The sequence below is a fragment of the Hyperolius riggenbachi genome, chromosome 2, assembly GCF_040937935.1.
Source record: "Hyperolius riggenbachi isolate aHypRig1 chromosome 2, aHypRig1.pri, whole genome shotgun sequence".
In the NCBI taxonomy this organism is placed as follows: Eukaryota; Metazoa; Chordata; class Amphibia; order Anura; family Hyperoliidae; genus Hyperolius; species Hyperolius riggenbachi.
This window is the reverse complement of record NC_090647.1, coordinates 266224155-266251926: the sequence shown is the minus strand read 5'-3', so window position 1 is coordinate 266251926 and position 27772 is coordinate 266224155. Positions and strand designations below refer to the sequence as shown.

The 27772-nt window shown below is 41.8% G+C and overlaps 1 protein-coding gene across 4 annotated transcripts in view; it reads right to left on the bottom strand.

Moving 5' to 3' along the window:
- Window positions 1-27772, bottom strand: part of RPH3AL (rabphilin 3A like (without C2 domains)) — a 372551-nt gene that overhangs the window by 216094 nt on the left and 128685 nt on the right. For all 4 annotated transcript variants that reach the window (XM_068268620.1, XM_068268618.1, XM_068268619.1 and 1 more), the window contains exons 4-5: window positions 10483-10612; window positions 6800-6886 (exon numbers count right to left, since the gene is read on the bottom strand). In XM_068268620.1, coding sequence (XP_068124721.1) covers window positions 6800-6886; window positions 10483-10612 — 217 coding nt within the window. The remainder of the gene's footprint in view (window positions 1-6799; window positions 6887-10482; window positions 10613-27772) is intronic.

Sequence of the window (27772 nt, the reverse complement as noted above, 5' to 3'; positions counted from 1 at the left end):
AGTGATGGCACGTGCCTTCTTCTGAGCACTGTATTTTGGGCCAGGTCCGCACGAAATCACAGCAACACGACCTCGCACAGCCACAGACCTGCCGGTGCCTGGTGCCTCTACCTCTTCCTCTACCTGGTTTGTCCATTTTGTCCATCTCGGTGGGGATGCTAGGTATATGCAGTGAGGTGGGTTCACTCAACACAACAGGTAGTTAGATGCAGTGAGCTGGGTTCACTCAACACTAAAGGTACTTAAGATGCAGTGAGGTGGGTTCTCACTCAACACAACAGGTAGTTAGATGCAGTGAGCTGGGTTCACTCAACACAAAGCTAGGTATATGCAGTGATGAGGTGGGTTAAGTAAACACAACAGGTACTGGGGTATATGCAGTACTGGGTAGTACAATGTGCAGCTCCCTGTCACACACACACAGGTAGTCACTGAATGTGCTGGGCTGCTGGCAGTGGCACACACACTATCAATTAGCAAGGCTAAGCATGCCTATTTTTTTCTAAAATAGGCCCCTTTAGGCTCCCAATTTGTTTTTATTTTTACCTGGTATGGATGCCTTTGCCTAGCTGGAGAAACTGTGCAGGGCGAGCAGGATTATGGGAACATTTTTTTTAGCTATAGCAACAAGCTTATCTCAACGTGCAAATAACAGAAAGCTTTCTATTTTGGATAAGACAAGGACACTATGATCAGAAGGCAATTGAATCCAACCCTTGAAGTAAGCTGTGGCAGTAGGTAGGTAAAATTAACACAGCTAGGTAAAGGGGAAAAAAAAAAAAGTGTAAAGGGCAGAAGTAATGTCATTTTTTGCATCACAGAGAAACCGTATACAGTAGATCGGGGGGAAAAAATGAAAAGAATTCAGCTGGTTTTCTATCACATTCCTCCTAAATGTGACAGTGAACACGAAAAACAACAGGATAAGTAATTTCTTATTGGATGATATTTTTTTGCATTTTTGCAGTTAATATATAGATTCCTCTCACTATAATGGCCATTTTAAATCTCTATATAAAAGAGGATTATATAGTAAAATGTAATTGGTCTAACATATCTCCAAAAGCATTCCCATAAAATCCCATTGAACTGAAAGTAAACTACAGGGTGGGCCATTTATATGGATACATCTTAATAAAATGGTAATGGTTGGTGATATTAACTTTCTGTTTGTGGCACATTAGTATATGAGGGGGAAGCATATTTCCTGCGGTGTTGCTATCAGTGTGTGAAGAGGGTTGCATTGACAATCCAACACAATGGGCAGCACTTTGAACACATTTTATAAGTGGTCAGAAACTTGTAAATAACTCCTGAAAGAATGAAGTTATGTTAAAACCAAGCACACCATTGTTTTTCTTGTGAAATTCCTAATAAGTTTGATGTATCACATGACCCTCTTCCTATTGAAAAAACAAAAGTTGGATTCAAAACGGCCGCCATGGTCACCACCCGTCTTGAAAAGTTTTCCCCCTCACATATACTAATGTGCCACAAACAGGAAGTTAATATCACCAACAATGGCCCACCCTGTGTACAGCTCTAAGCAGAAACAGCTGTAATGATAGAAACATGGATTTATTAGGTAAATATTTGCCATGGTTTTAACAGCAGTCCCTTCACAAATCATCTGGCCATCTTTATGCAACAAGGATCCAAATGGAATCCGATAAACTCAAAGGTTTAAAGAAGAATAACTTGTACTATATTGCTGGCGGTAGCCTGTACTGTACATTTATGAAATCTTCAGTAAATTCTGTTGCTCAATTGACCTCTATATAATTACAGACCGTTCTCATAAAAATGTACGCTTTCTGCTATGACAGACATGTATTATTCAAGCCATGCATCAAATAGATCTTGCTGTATTGTGGACATTCAACCAAAAGACTTCATAGCACTTTAGCAGCAATCATATACTGCTAAATTGCCAGCCTGTAAATTAGTTATAAAATTAGATATCAGTGATGTCTCTACCACGATGCAGTCTTAATTCATTATGAATGCACCATTAGTTATAAATCTACATACAAATGAACGCTAGTCTTTCATCTCCTTTCAAAATGTATTTTCCCATCATTTACTTCCATTCTACTAATTTTTATTCATATGATGGACTTGGGCATATTAAAGCTAATGTTTGGACTTTAAATTAAGATATTTTGTGGAAAAAAAGTTATAATCCTTATCTTCAGTGGTAATTTAGAAGGAAAATGTGCATACCACTCCAAATTTTGGTTAGGAACACTGCCATATGCTTGAAGATAAACTCTAGATTCATCTGAAAGAAGCCTGACCTCTCCAATGTGGACCACATTTTCAGTTAAAGCCCAAAGTCCAGCCTTCACTTCTTAGGATAGTAAATATGCATTAATTAGCAAGACACAACTTTTGTTTGTACATTTGTGTCTTTTGCAATAAATACACTGAAATTACTCGTCTGGCCTCTAATAGGTTGCATCCAGTAGCCCCTTATTGTCAGGAGAATAGTAGTTCCTTTCCCAACACAAATATGATCACCTGACTCAAGCTGCCACTGCTAAAAGAGTTCAACTGTTTGTGACCAGTACTGCTACATTATAAAAAGCATTAGTACCTCCTATCATTCTGACTTATCTGTAAATAGAAAACACTTCTCACTGCTCTTTTATTCTAACTCTTAACCCATTCAGGACGGACAGGCTCTGGCCCCTTAAGGACCAGAACTTTTTTCATATCTTTCTTTTTGATCACTGTGTCCCCCTGATCAATGTGAGGCAATCCCAGTGATCAGGAAGTGAAATAGGAGATTGGCTCCTGACCAAGGTACGGGGCTCAGCTTCCTTTAGACAGCTAAGTTTTGTACCAGCAGGAACGCACCACTGCGTCTCATGCAGGGCGACAGTGGTGATCTATAAGCATCAAGCTTAAGCAGCCACAAGTGCAGTGTAGTTTTAACTACACCCAGCCCTAAATGGGTTGAGGAACACTCTAGGGAGCAGTTGGAAAGAATAAATGGTTTATTACACACTGAGCAGGGAGAAACAAGACTAGAATTGATGTTAAAACAGTTGAAGTCTTGCAGTGTTGGCCACAGAGTTTAGTTTCCTGCACATGCTCAATTTCTGTCACCTAAACTTTTGTCAATCAGTTGTTAAACTCACAGTTTTGGGAATAGTTCTACAGTTACACTGCTTAGCTAGAGACAGCTCTCTGGAGGCAGTAAACAAGTGACTGGCAATCTGCAGTGTGGTGCATAAAAAGTGCAAGGCTGCTCATTTGTCACTTATTCTGTAGCATGGTGGATACCTAGATGAATTTGTGGGGCCGGTGTACACATGCTAGATTCACAACTAAGCCTGACCAAAGATCAGATCAGGTAAGAATTAAAGAGAACCAGAGACAAAGCACCCTCATGTATTTTACTGCTTCATCCTTCACTGCTCAGTCTGCCTGTTATTAGCCCAGATAAAATCCCACACTGGGCATTCAGTCTGGCTTTGCTCAGGAATCATTATAGCTTAGACTGTCTTTTCTGATGTCTCTTCAAACCCAAGCCTGCCCCCTTGAGGTTCTGCTATAATGTAATGACTCAGCTATAATGATCCCTGAGCAAAGCCAGACTGAATGCTCAGTCGGGAATTTTATCAGGGCTGGTAACAAGCAGGCTGAGCAGTGAAGAATGAAACCAAAAGAAGGGTAGGGGTTTTCTCTGATGTTCCCACTGATATATATGGTAAAATACATGAGGGCAGAGCCGGGACAAGGTCCTCCAGCACCCAAGGCTGAGACAGCAAAGTGTACCCCTCCATCCCTCCCACCCCAGCCATCACACATGGATTGCTATTAGACTAATAGGTGCCCAAGGGCCCCCAACCTCCCCAGCACCTTAATCTCTAGTTATCTGGCTTGCAGTCACTGTCATGTATCCCGTTTTCTTATTTCTTTCTGCTTCAAACACAATTGGGAATGACAGCTGAATTAATTGTGCGCCCTCTCCTACACTGCGCCCTGAGGCTGGAGCCTCTCCAGCCTCTGCCTCGGCCCGGCCCTGCATGAGGGTGCTTCATCTCTGGTTCACTTTAACTAGCATGTCTGAGGCAGCAGCAATACAAAGGAGGTGAGTAAGGTAAGGTCTGCTTTCATAGTGAAGGACAACCTTGTGTCCCCACCCAGCTCCTCCCTGACTACTCCAGGTGCGTGATAATAGGCGTTTGTATAACACACACATGTAACAGACTCTAAGCAATTCTGCATATGAAATTTACACAAGAAGCCAGTTCTGCAAAGCCAAAGCTAGGGAATAAATAATAATGCAAATATGGTTTATGTGCAATGCACAAAAGTTGAATCAGTGTGGGAGGTTACAGGTAGATGGGGGTGGAGGATATGGGAATATAATGTTCAATTGAGAGATCACATGTGATTGAGTTTATATTTTTCTTTGAAAGTAGTGGACTAGGTATTAGGCACAGATGGTGGCTGAAGGGGTAGAGGGTATCGCATTGAGTAAGAAAATCAAATGTGGCAAAAAAAGAGGTGTAATCTGACTGTAGAAAAGTAACACTGTGTTGAAGTGATGATGTAGCCTGGCCTTATAATCAATAAAGTTATTATTGATGCCACACTTCTCCCACTAGCTTCCGGATGCACAAGTAGCTTTTTTTTACATTGTTCTATTGTTGTCCTGGGGACGTGGATTAGTGGGATAAGGGAAGTGGAATGTGGCAGCTGCAACTTTTATTTAAAGCCAATGGCAGAGTGCATTTATAAAGGCAGCTATGCCAGGAGAGGTGATATTTGATAGAGGGAGTGAGTCAGGCAAAGGTCTGAGAATGAGGCTTTAGTTATGTTGCAGTGATCTTTATTTCAATGACTTGGTCAGAAAAGGGGTTGGGGGGAGGGGGAGCAGGAGCTTAGGTCTAAAACTGATGTCCGAGAAGTTTTGAAGGACATTAACTAGCACTAGTCACAGCAGTCCGGAGCCAGGCAGGTGGCAATAGAGAGGCTGAGAAGCCACGGGATCTGTGGATACTTAGGAGAGTAGGTATGTCACTATATCTGTCCATTTCAATCCATTTTTATACTGGTTCTTATTTTAAACTAATTTCCTTTGAATAGTTCCCGATATATAGAATAGGAGATTGCAACATATTGATGGAAAAGGAAAAGTGACATTGCTGGGATTGATTGATACAAAGTGAGTGGATCATGAATATATACGTAAACGGTTGTAAAAAAATATTTTATGTAATGAATGACAATTATATTTGAGATCCTGTTGCTTGTGAAGCGTACCTGTAGCGGTGACTCACCTGTCAGCCTAACCAAGATCTTAAGCCCAGCCGGTCGCACTTGCATTGTCTCATCTTCAGGATGCCTTCTAGTGGTGTCTGTCTTGATGTACGCCAATGGAGGGGGTCATAGAGATGAGTCTCTGCAATTGTGACAGACCTGAAGAGTGTTCCTGGCAGCGCTGACAGGTGAGTCACTGCTGCATACTCTGCTTCACTCTGCCTGTGGTAAGGGGGGCACTGCTGCTGACCGCTAGAAGCACACTCTGCAAATGGTGAGGGGGGACACTCGGGGAGGCACAGCCTCTGGTGCTGCCCTATGGAGCAGAGTCTATTGATTAACAACAGGCACAGCAGGATTTTTGGACAACTGCCATGTGGGGACAATGTTTTGGGTGCTGGTAAACAAGGTTTATACTAGAGTATATACTGTATAATGCAAATGCAAAGCATATGCTATGTATACTCTGCTAATACAAATTATAAATACATAAAATTAAATACATGAAGTTATGTGATAGCCAGTCAATTATTTCCACAAATTAATTCTATTAAGACAATACTTTCTAAGGAAATACAGTACATTGACTAATTTTACTATGCAAAAGTCGTTTTCTTTGAATTTTGAACAGCATAGCACAATTGTCTAGCCAAGAAAAAATAAAGAAATTATAAATAACTTAAGTAGCTGAAGAGGGCATGGACAATGACAAGAAATACCACATTATTTAATAGATGTCTGCATTAATGCCTTTACTATATATTAAGCAGTGATACTGCACACAGGTACAGCAATTAAGGCATAAGTGCATATATAGATGGCCTTTACTGGTTTAAATTCCAATTATCTCATTTTTCTTGCTCTGAAAGTAGGACATGACCATAATAATCATTATAGATATGCTCTTCTTTTTAATGTAATTACAAAGAAGCCCCTTGAAGATTATTTTTTCCCTTACTAAGGGAACAGAGAAAAAGCTGTTGGCGTAAAGACTGCACATTACATAGAATTATATGCCTGTAAGGGCCCTTTTCCACTATGAAATGCGATCGCGATTGCGATCGCGATTCTAATCGCGATCGCAATCGCGTTTCAATTTCCACCATGCGATTGCGATTGCGATTGAGCTACTATACTCATTATAGTCCAGCTCAATCGCATACAAAACGCGGCAGGACGACGATTGCGCTTTTACCAAAATCGCATCGCAATCGAATCGCACTAATGGAAATTGCTGCTGCAGTTTCCATTAGTTTCATGTACCTTGAGATTTGCGATCAGAAGCAAATCGCAAATCGCAGGCTAGTGGAAAAAGGCCCTAAGTGTGATTTCTGTCACAAATCTGAAGTAAATGCAAAAAAAATTTACAGAAAAGCCATCTCACAAATGTGAGCTTTGGCATTTTTTTTAACCAGATAAATCAATGAAAATTAAAAAAAAAAAAACAGAAAATAAAAGTATTTTCTAGGTTTGTTGCTATGAAAAAAAAAAAGTGTACAGATCAAATGGAGAAGACTCGATTTACCTCTCTCTGTTCACTACAGATTTTACAGAGCCACGTAGGTCGCTTCTGGCTGCCGACAGTTTCAATCCCACATTTAGTGCAGACTTTCTGTAGATGAAATACCAAGAGGTTAATGCACTTTTAGATCTATTTTTACATTCCAACTTCAGTAGGTTTAAAATGTCTTAAGGAGACTGGCAAGGTGCACATACATTGTAATACAAAGGTCTTGCCTTATTTTTTTTTTTTCACTTCAAGTAGCATTGCAAAGTAGTACATTAACCACTTGAGGACCGTAGGCTTTACCCCCCTTAAGGACCAGACCCTTTTTTTCCATTCAGACCACTGCAGCTTTCACGGTTTATTGCTCGCTCATACAACCTACCACCTAAATGAATTTTGGCTCCTTTTCTTGTCACTAATAAAGCTTTCTTTTGGTGCTATTTGATTGCTGCTGCGATTTTTACTTTTTATTATATTCATCAAAAAAAAGACATGAATTTTGTCAAAAAAATGATTTTTTTTACTTTCTGTGCTGACATTTTTCAAATAAAGTAAAATTTCTGTATACATGTAGCACGAAAAATGTGGACAAACATGTTTTTTAATTAAAAAAACCCCCATTCAGCCTATATTGATTGGTTTGGGTAAAAGTTATAGCGTTTACAAACTATGGTGCAAAAAGTGAATTTTCCCATTTTGAAGTATCTATGACTTTTCTGACCACCTGTCATGTTTCATGAGGGGCTAGAATTCCAGGATAGTATAAATACCCCCCAAATGACCCCATTTTGGAAAGAAGACATCTCAAAGTATTCACTGAGAGGCATGGTGAGTTCATAGAAGATTTTATTTTTTGTCACAAGTTAGCGGAAAATGACACTTTGTGACAAAAAAGAAAAAAAAAAAGTTTCCATTTCTTCTAACTTGCGACAAAAAAAAATGAAATCTGCCACGGACTCACTATGCTCCTCTCTGAATACCTTGAAGTGTCTGCTTTCCAAAATGGGGTAATTTGTGGGGTGTATTTACTGTCCTGGCATTTTGGGGGTGCCTAATTGTAAGCACCCCTGTAAAGCCTAAATGTGCTCATTGGACTTTGGGCCCCTTAGCGCAGTTAGGCTGCAAAAAAGTGCCACACATGTGGTATTGCCGTACTCAGGAAAAGTAGTATAATGTGTTTTGGGGTGTATTTTTACACATACCCATGCTGGGTGGGAGAAAGATCTCTGTAAATGACAATTATTTTTTTTTTTTTTTACACACAATTGTCCATTTACAGAGATATTTCTCCCACCCAGCATAGGTATGTGTAATACACCCCAAAACACATTTTACTACTTCTCCTGATTACGGCGATACCACATGTGTGGCACTTTTTTGTACCCTAACTGCGCTAAGGGGCCCAAAGTCCAATGAGTACCTTTAGGATTTCACAGGTCATTTTTGTTTCAAGACTACTCCTCGCGGTTTAGGGCCCCTAAAATGCCAGGGCAGTACAGGAACCCCACAAATGACCCCATTCTAGAAAGAAGACACCCAAAGGTATTCCGTTAGGAGTATGGTGAGTTCATAGAAGATTTCATTTTTTGTCACAAGTTAGCGGAAATTGATTTTAAATTGTTTTTTTTCACAAAGTGTCATTTTCCACTAACTTGTGACAAAAAATAAAATCTTCTATGAACTCACCATATTCCTAACGGAATACCTTTGGGTGTCTTCTTTCTAGAATGGGGTCATTTGTGGGGTTCCTATACTGCCCTGGCATTTTAGGGGCCCTAAACCGTGAGGAGTAGTCTTGAAACCAAATGTCGCAAAATGATCTGGGTGATCAGGGCTGGGGTCTGAGGGCGTTCTGAGGGTGTGGGCGGGTGATTGAGTGCCCTAGGGGCAGATAGGGGTCTAATCTGATGGGTAGCAGTGACAGGGGGTGATTGATGGGTAATTAGAGGGTGTTTAGGGTAGAGAACAGATGCAAACAATGCACTTGGAAGGTGATCTGACGTCGGATCTGCGGGCGATCTATTGGTGTGGGTGGGTGATCAGATTGCCCGCAAGGGGCAGGTTAGGGGCTGATTGATGGGTGGCAGTGACAGGGGGTGATTGATGGGTGGCAGTGACAGGGGGTGATCGATGGGTGATTGACAGGTGATTGACAGGTGATCAGTGGGGTATTACAGGGAAGAACAGATGTAAATAATGCACTGGCGAATTGATAAGGGGGGGGTCTGAGGGCAATCTGAGTGTGTAGGCGGGTGATTGGGTGCCCGCAAGGAGCAGATTAGGGTCTGATCTGATGGGTAACAGTGACAGGTGGTGATAGGGGGTGATTGATGGGTGATTGATGGGTAAATAGTGGGTGTTTAGGGTAGAGAACAGATGTAAACAATGCACTTGGAAGGTGATCTGACGTCGGATCTGCGGGCGATCTATTGGTGTGGGTGGGTGATCAGATTGCCCGCAAGGGGCAGGTTAGGGGCTGATTGATGGGTGGCAGTGACAGGGGGTGATTGATGGGTGATTGACAGGTGATCAGTGGGTATTTACAGGGAGGATAGAGGCATACAGTACACGGGGGGAGGGGGGTCTGGGGAGAATCTGAGGGGTGGGGTGATCAGGAGGGAGCAGGGGGCAGTTTAGGGAATAAAAAAAATAGTGTCGACAGATAGTGACAGGGAGTGATTGATGGCTGATTAGGGTGGTGATTGGGTGCAAACAGGGGTCTGGGGGGTGTGCAGGGGGGGGGTCTGAGGGGTGCTGTGGGCGATCAGGGGGCAGGGGGGGGGGAATCAGTGTGCTTGGGTGCAGACTAGTGTGGCTGCAGCCTGCCCTGGTGGTCCCTCGGACACTGGGAGCACCAGGGCAGGAGGCAGCCTGTATAATAGGCTTTGTATACATTACAAAGCCTATTATACGATTGATCGGCGGAATTCTGTATTCCTCCGCCCGCTGGCGCTGCTAAGTGGCCGGCGAGCTGGAGGCTAAATCCCCGGCCATCGATCCCCGGCGGAGGATCGCGCCACGGATGACGCGATAGCTCCGCCCTTGCCCGTACAAGGACCGCTGCCTCTGTGCATGCGGCGGTCCTTGTGGGATCCACTTTCCGGCCGCCCCTGTGCAGTGGGCGGTCGGCAAGTGGTTAAAACCCAATTCCAAAGAACGTAATTTTAGCACCCTAGTTTGCATGTGCAAAGCTTTTAGGCGTGCTAACTGTGTTAGCACCCTTTAGTGAATCAAGCCCTTAGTAATTTGGGGGAATAAGCATAGTTTAATTTGTGTGTGAAAATTACTCCAGTTTCCTCTACAGAATACCCAGATGTCTCATGGTGACCCAGAACCACTAGGAAAGTATAAAGGTCTAAAAGAGACCCCTTTTAAATATCGATGCTGAATATAATTTTGCCTTCTGAAAACAGAAGGTATTTGCGATACAAGCAAACCTCCAGAAAAGCTCTTGTATTGCGAGTCTATAGCTTAGAAATGTTCCAGTGTCACATTAGTATTTGAGGTGAGAAGCTTTGTGAATCAACTCCATGTCTTGTGTAAGAGAACAGGTTCCTAGTGGTTTTCCAGTACAGACACAGACCACACCTACTTTTCTAATATAATTAGAGAGAATTGTTGGATATGATTTAACAATTACATAATGGAAGCAGAAACAAATATTTGTGTTTAATTGAAACACATTAAAATAGTTCCATTACCTTTTTACAGTCTTGGCAAAACACAGACGTTGTACCCAGAATTCCAAGGTGCTCTCCACAAAGCAAACACTGTGACATCCCATTTCCCATGACATTTTTTCTCATGTTTTCTAATCTTTCCACCAGGCGCCTGCAAGCAAATTGATGAATATATTCGTAGTAATAATAATTGATTGTTTGGGAACAGATATTGTCTAACCTAACACACCTAACACTGATTAATGTAATCCTCACTTGCTTTCACAGGTTGACAGCTGGAACAGTTTACTTATGAATGGTTTACTAACATTCAGAACAACAGTTAAAGAGTCCCTGTCTACATAAAACATTTCAACTAAACTGAGCACTGCATTTACTGTTGCTTTCTATTCTCAAGCAGAACATGGCATGTACATTAAATAACTGGAAAGGAAGGAAAAGATATCAAAAATAGAGAGTATAGAAAAAAAAAATGCTATGTTGATCATCAAAGGGTTAAAGTACAAATATCAACGAATTTACAATTCAGTGTGCCAATCTAACGTTATATAGTTACTATTTGTTTAACAAATAACCAATGGAGCCCTTAAACTTCCTAGTACCCATTCATGGATAATGCACTCCATACTGTACTTTACATCCTCATAAGCATGATCCTGAATGAAAGAGAGATAATGCATCAGTGCAAACTTGTGGAAGGTGTACCCTATGAGTGCACGTCAGTCTGACCACACATGAGCATTATGGATTCCTGTTCCCCTTATTTTCTACAAAGGCAGCATCTATTCATCTACCCGCAGCATCTCTTACATAATGAAAATGCTTCATTTCCTAGGTATATGGACAGTTTACAAAGATTTTGAAATAGGAAGTCCATGTGCTAGACACAGGGGACAATGAGTACTCTGCTCTACACAATAACTTAGAGACTACTAAGATTACCACCTTTTGAGAAGGCCAAAATATTCCCCAGTTTATTTTACTTATCTTTTTCAGCTACGAAATTCATGGTTATTCTGTAGTTATTACAGTTTTGGTAAACCAAGCAAGCAGGCAGTTTGTGGTACCTGCCATCATGTTTATTATTTATCATCTTGGTTAGTGCTTTCCATTCTCACTGACTCTGCACTTAGATCTGTGTCGTATCCCACAACACCCTTGCATACTTCTGCCATTCAATGCCACATGATACCTCTACTTGAACTAACATCTTAATATGTTGCAAACGGATTCCTTTATTAATGGCAGTAAAATACTTACCGGGAGTGCTTTCTAACCACTATCCTTTTACAACCTCTTTTAGATGTTACTTTCTAATTAGATTTCCTATATGAAAGATTTATTCATTCTGGCTCTCTACTCTACTATTGGACCTGTCATGAGATGTATTCACTACAACAGAAAACGAATCCTCTTATTATAAAAGTTACCTCTTGCTGAGGGCAATGTGGAAGCCATACTTCCAGAAAACATTGGTTACATTATTTAAACAATGGACTTCACATTCAGTGAACTGGTAATAAGTCCAGTTCACTTACAAAAGTAGGAGAAATATCTAAAGAAAATAGGCGACGGTTAGGTCTATAATCATAATCATGGGCTTTGTTAAATGGACAGGACAATTAGTGAAATTATTAGATGGCCACTTGTATTAATTTTCTGCTGTAGGAATTTGTTTTTATTGTATTTCATCACAGTGTTTGTTTTTTTTCATCTCAGTTTGTTTTTTTATATGTGTTAACCTTTTCGGGACCGGCCGCCTACCCCCCCTTAAGGACCAGGCATTTTGCGCGGGAGGGGGTGCAAACGTTTGGGGGGGTGGTCAGGCGGCCGGATCCCGTCTGTGGCTGGCTGGATTTGTGTCCCCCCATGGTGGCCTGTGCCCCCCCCTTCTGCCATGCCAGCAGCCTTCACTCACCTTCTAGGCTCCAGCGATGAGCCACACGGGACCCTCTTCTCCGGCCGGCATCTCCGTTCTGTCTGACGATCAGTTCCGGGTCGCGGCTTGATGAAGTCATGAAGCCGGGACCCGGCGCTGGCGTCAGACGGAGCGGAGATGCCGGCCAGAGCGGAGGGGGGTGCCGATCGTCGCGGGAACGGCAGGGAGGCGAGTGGATCCTCTTCTTTTCCCCCCTGCCGCCGCAGCAGTCAAACTGATCACTGCGATCCGACAGCGATCGTAGTGATGGCTGCTGATCACTCCGGGGAGATGTCGGCTGTCATATGACAGCTTAATCTCCCCCTCCGGGTGCGCACAATCGCGTCGGGAGCGGAAATTGCGGGCCGGCGTAGATCCTACGCCGCATCAGGCTAGAACAGCCACAAGTGCGGCGTAGAATCTAATGCACATGGTCCCGAAAAGGTTAAAGTATATCTGAGGTGACATGTGGCATGATGATATAGACATGTGGATGCACAGTGCCAATTATATATTTTTCTGTGTGAAAGAGTTAACATTCAGGTATGCAAGTGACAGTTTGTCTCCAGTCAGGACGCAATTGGACTATAGCATAACCCCCACTGATAAGGAATTAACACCATAAAATGTTCATGCAGAGAACAGGTTCTGAGTGCAGGCAATATAAAAAGGTCAATATTTGGTGCTATAAATCAATAATAATGAAATAATATTTAGCTCTGAGAAACTTGAAATACTGTATTATTGAGCAGAGCCAATAAAACATTACATTTACTTTTTAAGATTTTAAACATAACCCAAAACTATAACAACAACAAAAAAGTATTTTATGAATAGGGGTAGTTTTACAGATGAAACTGGCACACCATCAAGTCTGGGTGCTAGGTAAAGTGACTGTGGCAAAGGCACATCCAATAGTATCATGAACACAGTTCGCCAGCACACCAGTATATCATTTCAAATATTCAGCAGTTTTGTTGTGCAATTATTCCACAGAAAGTTCCAACAATTGTTTCAGGGGCCTTGCAGGGTCCCCCTTTCTCAAGACATGTGGTATGAATAGGGGTGCTAGTAAAAAAGGCCGCACAGGGATAGTGGACAAAAAGGGCGCCGCCATAGACTGCAATGCAAAATATCGGCTATTCGGCACCCGACAGTAAAAAAGGGCGCCCGAGAAATAGCGGTTACAGGGATCGTGTTAACAAAAGTTTTCGTTTACAGAATAAGGTTTATAACAAATATCGTTTACAAGTTTGTTTTGACTTTGTGTTATACTTATTTTTGTGTTATACTTATTTTTTCGTTTTTAAATTTTGCTTATAGCAGTTTTTACTTATTTTTTTTGTTTTAAAATTTCGCTTACAAAAGTATAACAACTAAATTTTCATTTATACTTCTTTGATCATTTAAAAATTTGTTTTCATATGTATAATGCTTAAATACCGTTTTCAACCTTATTGTATTAGAAATACATCGCTTTTGGTATTAACTTTGTTTTTACACTTATAATGCGTTGATTATAGTTACTGTAGCAATATGTAGTATTGCAGTTTAGCCACTAGATGTCTCACTACTGTTATTAAGGATTCAGCTTTGTACAACTTGTTGGTTCCTCCCTGTGTATGTGTAAGGACACAGGCTTGTATCCCTTTAAAGACAGCATGGAGAGTGGATTGAAACCCCCTGGGAAACTAGATGTGAGTTCATCTAATCTGGCCCAAGCATGGAAGCAATGGAAAGAAGAGTTCACATTGTATGTGGATCTCACAGTAGCAGCCAGTGATGAAAAGCGCAAAATAAAACTATTCCACTACTTAATAGGAGAGAAGGGCAGAGAAATATCACAGACTTTAGTCAGAGAAAATGACATAGAGGATATGACTGTGAAAGACATTATTCAGATGTTTGATAAACAATGTGACCCTAAGAAGAATGAAACTGTGGAAAGATTTAAATTTTTTTCAAGAAATCAGGAGACTGGGGAAACCATAGACAGCTATGTTACAGAACTGAAAATACTAGCAGCAAGCTGTGAGTTCGGTGATCTCAAAGACTCTCTAATCAGAGACAGGATAGTATGTGGAATCCAGGACTCTCACCTGAGAGAGAGATTACTGAGAGAGGAAAACCTAGACCTAGAGAAATGTACTAAGATATGCAGAGCCTCTCAGCTCACAAAAGACAGCCTAAAGATGATTAAAAGTTCAGCTGATGTTGGTGTGCATGCTGTATCAGTCACACACAGGAGGCAGAAGTTTCCAGAAAGCACCATACAGTGTAAATATTGTGGAAGAAGACATGAGAGAGATAAGGAGAAGTGCCCAGCATATGGACAGTTGTGCAAATCCTGTGGGAAAAAAAATCATTTTGCCACTCAGTGCAGACAGAAAAGACTAAACCAGAGACCAGTAAACACAGTGACACAGAATACAGACTCTGACAGTGCTGAAGACTTGTGGTGGATACAACTACAGCCAGCAGCAGAGAGTGTTAATATGGTAAAGCAACAGGAATATAAGGATGCAAAACAACTTTTTGCAACTTTCTTGCTGGATTATAGAAATACACCCAGTCAAGGCCTGGAGACTAGTCCAACACAGAGACTTATGAGCAGGCGCACTAGGACTCTATTACCAACCATGAGTCGTCTGTTGAGACCAAAACTTGTGGAGAACTGCAAAGAAAAACTGCAGAGGAATCAAAGTCGACAGGCATTGTACTATGATAGGTCAGCCAAAGATCTACCCGAGCTCCAGAGAAATGATACAGTACGCGTTCAGCCAATGAACAAGTATCAAAAACAGTGGCATAAGGCAAAAGTTGTGCGAAAATTAGGATCTCGGTCCTATGAAGTGATAACAGAGGAAGGAAGAAAACTGAGAAGAAATCGGAGGCATTTAAGAAAGACTGAGGAGAGATTCAGGATGAGGCCAAGTGAGCCAGATTGGGACAATTACACTAATCCATCTACATCTGCAGATATAGAAGCAACAAGAGCAACACAAGAAGAGCAGAAAGAGACTGCAGTTGGCAGAGAGATGGCAGTAGACAGTGGTCTGCCTGTATCAGCACAAGAACATGGGGACAGGCACCTTATGTAACACGAGCAGGCAGAACAACTAGAAAACCAGCTCATATGAACGATTATGTTTAATGTACAAACTCTGTAGACAGATCAGTATAGCTAGAGTTTTGGTTGAATTTTATACTGTTTTGTGTTTACCTTTTTTTTAGTTAAAAGAGAAAGGATGTAGCAATATGTAGTATTGCAGTTTAGCCACTAGATGTCTCACTACTGTTATTAAGGATTCAGCTTTGTACAACTTGTTGGTTCCTCCCTGTGTATGTGTAAGGACACAGGCTTGTGTGATAAGCATGATTAAAGCCTCTCAGTTATAATCTACCATGCGTGTCTGCAAATAGAAGAAACCTAACATAACAGTTACTAAAATATCGCTTTTAATATTACTGTTATTTTAAGATTTCTAATGCGTACGTGATTGTAAGGCTATCTATTGTATTGTATATATTTATATATACTTTTCTCTATTTATAATATTAATGTATACGTGATTTTAAGGCTATTTTTCTTTTAAACTCTTTTTATTGAAGAATGTATCAATGAGTTATCAACATTACATTCAGTACAAAGCTCCATATAACATTTGTATAAGAAATACCACTTCAGGAATTATAGAACTAACAAGGTTGCAGGATATATTATTAATTATCAGTCCAGTGCCAGTCAAGTGAAAAAACTTAGATTTATACCAAGGTTCTTGTGAGACTTAGAGAGTTAGAATTACATAGTACTAGAGTCCAGAGCAAAATCTCACGAAAATTCTGTCTATTATGATCAATTAGAGTTGCGGACACTGCAATCGGGTCTGTCCTGCGGGGAATAGTAATTACATAAAATATAAACAGCAACTTAAAAAACATCTATAACTTAGCTGCACCTTGGACCTTATAGTATGTGGTCAAAGTAATAAGACGTAGCAATTACAATCAAGCGGAGGGGAGCACTCTCTCTGTATTGTGTCTCAGTCACAAGGGGACCTTTATTTGACTGAATACTAGCGAATGTTATGAATCTCAGTGATCATTGACGGTGAGGGGGCTGTCTAGCCAGGGCGTCCAGGTAAGCAGATATTTACCAATACAACCACGGTTTTTATAAGTTATCTGTTCCAGTGACAGGTTAGCATTTATAAGGCTCTTCCATTTTGCTATAGAGGGGAGTCTGGGGTTCATCCAATTCAAAACAATGGTCTTATTGGCAAAATAGCATCTTTTCCTGATTAGGGCTCTGTTTTGTTTGGTCCAGGCTTCTTCATCTAATATGCCAAGAAGGGCAATTTGGGGAGAGGGGTCTACCTTCATCTCTAAAACCTGCGAGATGATTATGAAAATATCTTTTCAATAGTTTTTAAGGCGCGGGCAGTTCCATACCATATGGAAATAGTCTGCTGCGTATACCTTACATCTAGGGCAGGAATCTGATTGGGAGTTTCCCATTTTCATCAGTCTTTTAGGGGTAAGGTAAACTTGGTGTATTAAGTAGGTTTGAATGAGTCTATCGTTTGCAGCTACAGAGATTTGTGCAGGCAGATCCCACACCCCCTCCCAGTCTTCATTAGTTAAGGTTGGAATCACCTCTCGCCACCTGTCGTATGAAGGATCACTGTCCGTTTTGGCAGTTACTGCGTATGAATATAGAGTTGAAATGAGGCCTGCGGGGCCCTGGGTTTTAAATATACCTATTAGCGGGAACTCAGAGAGGGATGGACATTCTCCTGAGAATTGCGTATTAAGCGCATGTCGTAACTGTAAATTTTGTAAAAGTTTTGTCTAGGGAGACTAAACTGGAGCTGCATTTGCTCAAAGGTTTTGACCACATTGGCATCATATACCTGATGAATGTATTGTACTCCTTTAGCTATCCACCATCTGGCTTCCTGGGATGCCACCAGCTCTAAAAAAAGCAGGGTTAAACCATAAGGGGGTGTCTGGAATGGTATCTGAAAATTTTGCTACTTGCTTAATTTGTGACCAGATTTTATAACTAAGTCTATGGACTGGAAGACCTCCCCTTCCACCAGGTGTGCGTGCCTCCAGGAAACCCTGTAAAGGGCAGCTTCCCAGCCTATATGCAATGTGGCACTCAGATTTTGGCTTTGAGGTTTCATCAAACCAGGATTTCATGTATCTTAGTTGTCCAGCTAGGTAGTAGAGATAGAAATCCGGAAGTGCCAGACCACCGGATTCTTTAGGTTTTTGTAGTGTAGCCAGTTTACGTTTGGGCCTAGTGTTGCCCCAGATAAATGGGGACATCAGAGCGTTAAGGTCCTTGAAGAACCTGACAGGTACAGTAACTGCAGCATGTTCCAGTATATAAAAAATTTTGGGGAGGAGTATCATTTTGATCAAATTTATACGGCCAGCCACAGAGAGTGGTAGCTTCGACCACAACTTAAATTTGAACTTCACTAGGTCTAATAGGGGGAATAAGTTTTTTGACAAAATATCTTATGGGTTTTTGGTTATAGTTATCCCAAGGTATTTAAATTCTTCTACCAAAGGGCCAGGACATCCTAGTCTACGGGGATTAATTGGGGTAGTTCCAAAAAACGTTATGACAGATTTGTCCCAATTGATTAGTAATCCTGAGTACTTCCCGAAAACTTTGAGTAGCTTAATAGCCCTTGGCAGAGAAACTTCCAGATTATCCATAAACAAAATCATGTCATCTGCGTACAGCCCTATGCGTTCCTCCAGTTCCCCAATAACTATCCCCTGATATATCGGATCATTTCGAATAACAATGGCAAGGATTTCTATGGCAAGAGCAAACAGCATAGGCGACAATGGGCAGCCTTGTCTTGTACCCCTGCCCTGGCCAGTGAGAATAGTTTTGTTTGCTGATTATTCAGTTTAATGTTTGCGACCGGGTGATTATATATTATTTTAACCCATTTTATAAAGTTGTCCCCTAGCTGAAATCTCTCTAGGCATTTGAATAAAAAAGGCCACTCAATAGAGTCGAAGGCCTTCGCCGCATCTAATGCAGCGAAGGCCCAGTCTCTCTGCTCCTGCCAAGCCATCTGTGCGACCACCTGTACCCGTCTGAGATTGATTGAAGTTGATCGTCCTGGCATAAACCCAGTTTGGTCCTCATTTACGAGATCTAGTATTACCCGCTTGAGCCTATTGGCCAGCACCTTTGTAAGGAGTTTGTAGTCAGAATTTAGGAGTGAGATTGGCCTATATGAGGCACAATCTTCTGGGTCCTTTCCAGGTTTTAAGATTACAACTATTGTGGCCTCATTCATGGAGTCGGGTAGAGTATTGGTCTGTGTACAGTATAGGAGTATGTCGTTAAAGAATGGTAATAGGACTCCTGAGTATTTTTTATATAACTCAGCGGGTATTCCGTCCGGGCCTGGAGATTTCTGATTAGGCATATCTGTAAGGGCTATTTCCAGTTCCTCAATTGTAATGGGGTTATTCAAAAGTTTAGCCATGTCCTGATGCAGGGTAGGAAATTCTATTTTATCTAGGTATTCATCAATCTCAGACTGAGGTACCTTAAGGGAGGAAGAATACAAGTTAGTGTAAAATTCAAGAAATCTAGCATTGATACTTGTTATATCTGTAACCCTGTTGCCTTCCTTGTCTCTAATACGTAGCACATTTGTGCCTCCCCTATCTTGTCTAACCATATGTGCTAGGAGACTGCTTGATTGGTTACCCATTTCGAAGAAATGCTACTTTGTGAAAAAAAAGTTTTCGTTTGGATTTCTCGTCCGAGTGGATTTTATATATACGCTGCGCCTGAAGCCATTGTTGTTTATTAGTTTCAGACGGAAAAGAGGCATATGCGTTCTCTGCTTGCTCTAAACTCTGGGTAAGATGCAGCTCTGTTCTGTGCGTGTCCCTCTTAATGAAAGAAATAGATGATTTAACGCATCCCCTGAGGTAGGACTTAAAAGAGTCCCATAGTATTGCCTTGTTTTCAGTGGCGCTGTTAGCAGCAATATACTGCGTCAATTGGTCAGGGATTCTGTCATTTTTACCAAAAAGAGATAACCAGAATGGGTGAATTGAATAATTGGGTTGCCTTGGGGGGCCCGCACAGGACAGCTCGCAGTAAACAGGTGAGTGATCAGATACTCCTCTCACTTTGAATTCCACTTTTTGTATCATTGTGGCTAACCCCAGACAGCCCAGTAAATGATCTATTCTGGAAAGCGTGTTATTATGGGAGGCGCAGCAGGTATAGGCACGTGTGGATGGATTTCTAAATCTCCAGATATCCAGCCAGCCTGCACCAGTCAGAAAGGATTGTAAATATCCATCCCCTGTACCACCAGAGTGTGGTAATTTGTCTAAATTAGGATCAAGCATTAAGTTAAGATCGCCGACGCAGATAGTGGTCGCATTAGGGTACATAGTAGCAAAAGATAACGCTTTAGTCAATATACCTATGGTTGTACCAGGGGGGTTATAAATACACAGTAGGTTAAATAGTTTCCCATTGATTCCCGCGTGGATAAAAATGAATATGCCTTCACTGTCCAGGAGTACCCGATGCGCCTCCCATCTTATCCGCCTATGAATCAGAACCATCACACCTCTCGAGAAAGAAGTATGACATGAGTGTCTAGCCCATTGCACCCAGGACTTTGTCATTCGGTTACAGGTGTCCTTAGTAAAATGCGTTTCCTGGAGAACTACTATATGGGGGCTATAGCTTTTGATTTGTGATACAACTGCGCTTCTCTTTTGTGCAGCGCCCAACCCCCTCACGTTCCATGACACTATTCTTAATGTTTCAGCCATTACCATACCATCTAGTTATACATAGTGACTGTCTAAGAGAGATGTTTTGATAAATCAAGTAACCCCGCCCCGCCCAAGCCCATAGTGCAGACAACATAACATATTTAACATATAAACACCTCCTCAACATGAGGGAGATAGTAAAGAAAAAGAAATAGAAATAATGCAGATTCCTGCAGCAAATCAGATGGGGGAATTGCCTTTAGGATAATATCCCAGGCAATTTCTAGCCCAGATGGGTGAAATGCAGAGACACACAGATAGTGAGATAATAAACAGCTACATCAGGTTATATTCAAAAGACTGATCTGTAGTTGAGGTCTGTTAATCAGGCACATAAGGGAGATCAGGGCAAGGCCTTGCCTGCAAATAAAGAGAGAAGGAAAAACTGAAACCTTTCTGGAGCAAGGCTGTGCGTGGTTTCAGAGGGTAATGGTTATTCCAAACTGGGCAAAGTACCTTTCATTGCCAACCAGTCCGCGGCTTCCTTAGGTGTAGAGAAAAACTGGATTTTACTCCCGTCTATGACCCTGAGACGAGCAGGGTACGCCATGGAGTATTTGTAATCCTTGGCTTTCAGGAGTTTCTTGACGGCAATAAAAGAGGCTCGAATTTTTTGAAGTTCAACAGAGAAGTCAGGGTACATACTTAGAGAAACATTTTCAAAAGCGATGGTTTGCTTATGCCTAGCCATTTGTAGAATTTTGTCCCGGTCTTTACAGTTCAGGAGCCTGGCAAGAAAGGGTCGAGGAGGGGCTCCTGGGGGGAGAGGGGATGCAGGTACACGGTGTGCTCTTTCCACTGCATATGCTTGAGAGAAATTCTCCCTGCCGAATTCCTTGACCAGCCATTCCTCAATAAATTCGGAGGGGTCGTTACCCTCTGCTCTCTCAGGGAGGCCTATAGTCCGGATATTATTGCGGCGTGAGCGGTTTTCCAGGTCATCAGCTTTTTGTCGCCAGAATTCCACTGTTTTAACTAGTGCTTTATGATTACCTGGTAAAGGTTTAACAGTGTCCTCTTGTTCAGAGATTCTGCGTTCTGTAGCTGTGACCCTGAATCTAATGTTCTGCAAATCTTGGCGAATTAGGCCGATGTCAACTTTTACCTCCTCGAGTCTCCCCGTGAGATCTGTCTGCAGGGTTGATATGGCCCCTAGTAGCTGGTCTGCCAATTGTTTTAAAATTGGCTCTGGGGCCACCTGTTCTCCCTCGTCTGTGTTAGAGAGCTCGTCGTCGTAGTTAGTGGCCGTTCCCCACTCCTCCCCTGCTAACTGCCCGGTGGCGTACTCCGTATTTTTGTCCGCGTCTAAGTCTGGCGCTTGACTTTTGTTCTGACTCCTGTCCCCCACTTTGGTGCCTTTAGACTGACCGTGTTTCGTAGATGTCCTCGGTGGCAGTGGGCCATCCTTCTCCGAAGTGGCCGGGATGCTAGCGAGATCTTCAGTAGGACTCGCCGCGCCCTTCCCAGTCTTGCGGGCGCAATCTTGATTTTCAACTCGAGCGAATTCTTTGAGTTTCTCCATTGCCGTCTGCCTGGTATTCATCACGGCTGGTAGAAGGGGTGTCAGCACAGAAAAAGGAGCCCAGTTCGGCGATTTAAGTGCCCGAATTCACTGCAGGATTCTAGAGGTAGCTGATCTCAAAGCCGGAGCTCTCTCACATGCGTGTGACTCAGACGGCTTCCGGTACCGCCCCCCTTTAAGGCTATTTTAAGGCTATTTATTCTATTACAAAAATATTAATTATTTTATTCATGTTATTTGTAGTGAAGTATTTAAGGATTAAATATATTATTGTTTATATGTGTTTAGGGTGTTTGTGCGGTGGGGATGGTTAGGTTTAGGCATTACCAGGGGGGTCTAGGGGTTAGGGATAGGTATAGGGAGGGTGAGGTATAGTTACAGTATAATATACGCAACCAGGGGGTGGTTAGGGTTAGGCACCACCAGGGGGGTCTAGGGGTTAGGTACAGGGAGGGTTAGGTATAGTTACAGTGTAATATACACCACCAGGTCTATATGGTTAGGGTTAGGCATCACCAGGGGAGATTTAGGGTTAGGCATCACCAGGGGAGATTTAGGGTTAGGCACCACCAGAGGGTGGTTAGGGTTAGGCACCACCAGGGGGGTCTTAGGGTTAGGCACCACCAGGGGGGTCTTAGGGTTAGGCACCACCAGGGGGGTCTTAGGGTTAGGCACCACCAGGGGGGTCTTAGGGTTAGGCACCACCAGGGGGGTCTTAGGGTTAGGCACCACCAGGGGGGTCTTAGGGTTAGGCACCACCAGGGGGGTCTTAGGGTTAGGCACCACCAGGGGGGTCTTAGGGTTAGGCACCACCAGGGGGGGTCTTAGGGTTAGGCACCACCAGGGGGGTCTTAGGGTTAGGCACCACCAGGGGGGTCTTAGGGTTAGGCACCACCAGGGGGGTCTTAGGGTTAGGCACCACTAGGGGGGTCTAGGGGTTAGGGATAGGTACAGGGAGGGTTCTGTGTGAGAGTAGGGTTAGGTATAGTTACAGTACAATATACACCACCAGGGGGGTGGTTAGGGTTAGGCATCACCATGGGGGGTCTAGGGGTTAGGGACAGGTACAGGGAGGGCTCTGTGTGAGAGTAAGGATAGGTATATTTACAGCACAATATATGTAATATGCACAATTTATTAAATTATGTATATTGGAGGGGGTCTAGGGGTTAGGGATCGGGATAGGGAGAGAACTGTGTGAGCCTATAGTTAGGTATAATTGCAGTAACATATCTGTAAAATATACCATTGCATTGCTATGCTTAATACAAGTGTAAATATCGTTTTTGTTATAGACGCTATTTGACGTTTCATTTCATAATTCGTTTGTTGTTATAGACGGTATTTTGCCATTTCATTTCCGTTTATTTAACATATTTAGCACTAAATTTTCGTTTACAACCTCTTAAACGAAAAATATGGTTTTGCATTAAAACTTACAATTTCGGCTATGCCCCGCGCCCTTTTTTCCAGGCGCCCTTTTTTGATACACGCATGAATAGGGGTATAGATACCAGGGCTGTGGAGTCAAGGAATCTGAGTCATTTTGGGTACCTGGAGTCAGAATCGGTGGTTTCAATAAACTGAGGAGTTGGATGATTTTTGAACTAAATCCATAGCCTTTGTAAAATTTAGACTAAGAGTCGGAGCAATTTTGGGTACCTGGAGTCAGAGGTTTCATAAACTGAGGAGTCTAGTCGGATGATATTTGTACTGACTCCACAGCCCCGACAGATACAATTATTTACTTTATTAGTTTATATTCATGTCAGGTTCACATTAAGTTCAGTCCACATTATAACAGAATTTTAAGCAATTTCCAACAAGCACACAAAGTCAAATATGTATATGTGTGTGTGTGTGCGTGTGTGTGTGCGTGCGTGCGTGCGTGCATGGATAGATTCAGTTAGAATTTTCTATCAAACTTTGTTAGTTATGTAAGATCCAAATTGCAATCAAATTTTAGATACAAACTACAACAGTTTTTCAAATAACAGGTCATTCAATCATTTCTCTTCATCCCCTTACTCTACTAAGATTTTGGAAACTTAGTTGATATTATTATGCTTAACCTCTCACAGAGACTGGTCACCATATATGCTCCAATTTACTCTATTAACTTTTATAACAACAACAAGAATATCTCATTTTCAGTTTAAAATAGAAACAGACTGAGGAAACATGCATATTGTAGTATAGATTAGTTTAGTTTTTAGTTTTAGTTTAGAGGCCCTGATATTGGGGGTTATCCACAGATATATATATATATATATAGACAACTAAAGCATTAATCATACTATGTTCATAGGAATAGGACATTATATGGCAAGCTGGATGCGACTTCTGGGAGACTAAAATATTATATATATATATATATATATATATATATATATATATATATATATATATATATGTATATGTATATAGTATAGTATAGTTATTTTATTACTTGAAAGTACTTTGCAAAGAAAAAAGCAAACTATTATCTGTATTACAGTGACCACTTATATATACACTATACAGTACTGTAATATACAATACTACTATATTGTTATACTTTACTACATAAGTTTTATGTATACAGATGTCTGTAACTGTTATGCCTATATGGGCACTGTTTTATTTTGAAATAACCCCAATAAAAATATTGTGATATTCATCCTCTTACTCTTAGCCTAAAAATGTTTGATTGTAGCACACATGCTGGCAGGCAACTATGTTCATCCTGTCTGATCATTTGTTTCTGGGGCACCATGAGCTGTGTGGGTATTCCTTAGTATTTGATTCCAAGTCAGTCTACATCCTTAAAGAGAAACTCCAACCAAGAATTGAACTTTATACCAATCAGTAGCTGATACCCCCTTTTACATGAGAAATATAATGCTTTTCACAAACAGACCATCAGGGGGCGCTGTAGAACTGATTTTGTGCTGAAACCCCTCCCACAAGAAGCTCTGAGTACCGAGGTACTCTAGGCAAACTGCCACAATGTAACAAGGTTCACAGACAGGAATTAGCTGTTTACAGCTGTCTCTAACAGACAAAACAGCTAGGAGCAGCTACATAACCTGCCCACAGTAAAAATGTCACCATATAATAAATGTCAGAATGTAAATCGGGGAGAGGAAAGATTTTACAATGAGCAAACACTGACTAAATCATTAATACATAATTATGGTAAAAAAATGAAGCACTTTTTTACTACATTATTTTCACTGGAGTTCCTTTTTAAGTCCATAATCATCCATTTTTTACTGACCCAAATATTTTACTTATTGTTGACAAGCACAAATGAAAAATGTTCACAAGCACAAATGCAAATAAAGGAAAAACAAAATAGAGGAATACATGGCCGTATTTTTTTTTTCTTTGGGACATTAAAGACATAAAAGTACCCAGTCAACCAGAATAACCACACACAGATCACATTGCCACACAGAAATTACTAGCTTGAGGTCTATATGGGGGAAGCATTATTTTATCTCTTTATCTCTTCAGATGGTTTGTGTAAGCAAGACAACATTTTAAATCTTTCACTTTCTATGTAACAGTAAAGATGAATAAAAATTCTATGTTTTACAAAGAAACACAGATGGAAGGCAATTCAATTGAAAAAGGAATACAGATGAAGTACTAGAAACATTACATCATTCAGCTACTTATAAAAGGTTTATAATAGATTCACTTTTTCACCAGAAGATGGCACAATTAGACATGTTACTGGTAATATACATGTCACAGAGTGCGAGGCTTCCACTCACTGTACAAATGATTACTTGCCAAAAGCATTGTAAAGCAGCACAGAGAGCTGCTTTCCCATAAAGCAAGAAAATGGTGAAGGGGAGATAGGGCTCCAGAGGGGTAGGCAGAGAAGAAGAAATATAACCTGTCTCATGTGTGAAATAGTATTTAAACCAGACAAGATTTTTTTTTTGAAAAATATAACTAGCAAATTGTTAGCACTTGGGCAAATTTGGTGATATTACAGCATGTAGGCAAGTTTAGAGATTATGTACTTACAGCACATGGTTAAAGGAATACTATCGATTGAAACGACTTTTTTTTTTAATACGCTATATTAGTGTACACATAACCACTAGTGCTAGGGGCACTTTATTTATTCACCCAGGTCTCTCTCTCACTATCCCTGCTTAAAAATTCATTTCTCACACAGCTCATAGTAGTTTGGGTCACCCTGAGCTGCTTGGTTACTCTGTCACACAGCTCACAAATATATTTCACTGTGTCACTCACAGCATGCAGGAGACGTGAGGAGAAATAGGCTGATTGGAGGTGGTAACAGGTAACTAACTGAGCTGTAATATTGCTGGAATATAACTAGCTATAACACTAGTCTTTGTTTACCCTCAGACTGGCTGCCTGCTTGAGGTGATTCACTCCAGGCTGCATCCACTTTACAAGCTGCTGAGAGGGGCAGACCACTGTTTACAATTAGCATTATTAGTATCTTTATCAGTCAAGAGAAGCAAAGATAATAAACACCCATTGCTAGAATCTTTAACCCCTTACCACCATATCAATAAGATTCTTTCAGCAAGGTGATAATTAAAGTATAAACTGAGGAGTTGATAGCAACTCCCCTGTGCAAAGACATGGTCTAGCCCTCTGGGAGCTCAGTATTAGATACATTTTGTATCCAACACTGATGCCAAAACTGACGGAGGATTTTACAGCTGAGAGGAACAGCTGTGTGAGGAATCAAATTACTCCTAGTACTTGTCCTATTTTGTGCTACAACATACAGCATTTCAAAATAAATGCATACTTCGATAGTATTCCTTTAAGTATTTCCTGTTCTTAAAGAGAACCCGAGGTGTGTTTAAAGAATGTTATCTGCATACAGAGGCTGGATCTGCCTATACAGCCCAGCCTCTGTTGCTATCCCAAACCCCACTAAGGTCCCCCTGCACTCTGCAATCCCTCATAAATCACAGCGATGCTGTGAGGCTGTGTTTACATCTGTAGTGTCAGTCTCAGCTGCTCCCCCGCCTCCTGCATAGCTCCGGTCCCTGCCCCCGTCCCTTCCCTCCAATCAGCAGGAAGGGAAGGGATGCAGGCGGGGACTGGAGTTCTGCAGGAGGCGGGGAGAGCAGCAGACTGACACTATAGAGATAAACACAGCCAGCTCTGACAAGCTGTTTGTCAGCAGTGTGGCTGTGATTTATGAGGGATTGCAGAGTGCAGGGGGACCTTAGGGGGGTTTGGGATAGCAACAGAGGCTGGGCTGTATAGGCAGATCCAGCCTCTGTATGCAGATAATATTCTTCAAACCCACCTCGGGTTCTCTTTAAAGCACATAGTTAAGTGTACTGCATGCAGTATGTTTTCCCCCGCATGAGTAAATATACACTGCATGTGTACTTGTACAACATGCAGGTTTATGTACACTATGCAGGTTTATGTACACTAGTGGGAAAACATGCAGCGCCTGTGTGTATAGTGGGTGTGTAAGAGTACAGCCAGTGCGTACATAGTGTGTGGTAAGGCTAGTTCCACACTGGTCCTACGTCCCCGCTACCCCTCCAGCTACATGCGCAAAAGTAATTAAAATATATGTATGTGGCGAACGGTGGCGCTTACCTTACTTCCTCCGCTCACCACTAGACTTCCTGCAATGTCGTCCTCTATACTTCGGATGGCGGCATTGCAGGAAGTGACACGGCAAGCAGAGGAAGTAAAGAAGGTAAGCTCCCCGCATTCATACATTTTAATTACTTTTGCGCATGTAGCTGGAGGAGGAGCAGGGTCAGAGGACCCAGGTGAGGGGGGGGGCGACCACCCTCCCCGTCGACCGCTGTCATCCCCATCCTGGCTGCTACCACCTCCAGCATGGAGGCCCCCTCCCCACCCACAGGCTGTGACACAGAAACAGATCAGTTTCTGTGTCCAAAACTGCCTGTGTAGAGGGGGATCCATTTTCCTATTGTCCTTCCCTAACCCTGCGTGTATCAGGATCCACACGCGGTCCGTGAAAATGCAGCAAATTCGGACCTTCTGTTCAGGTT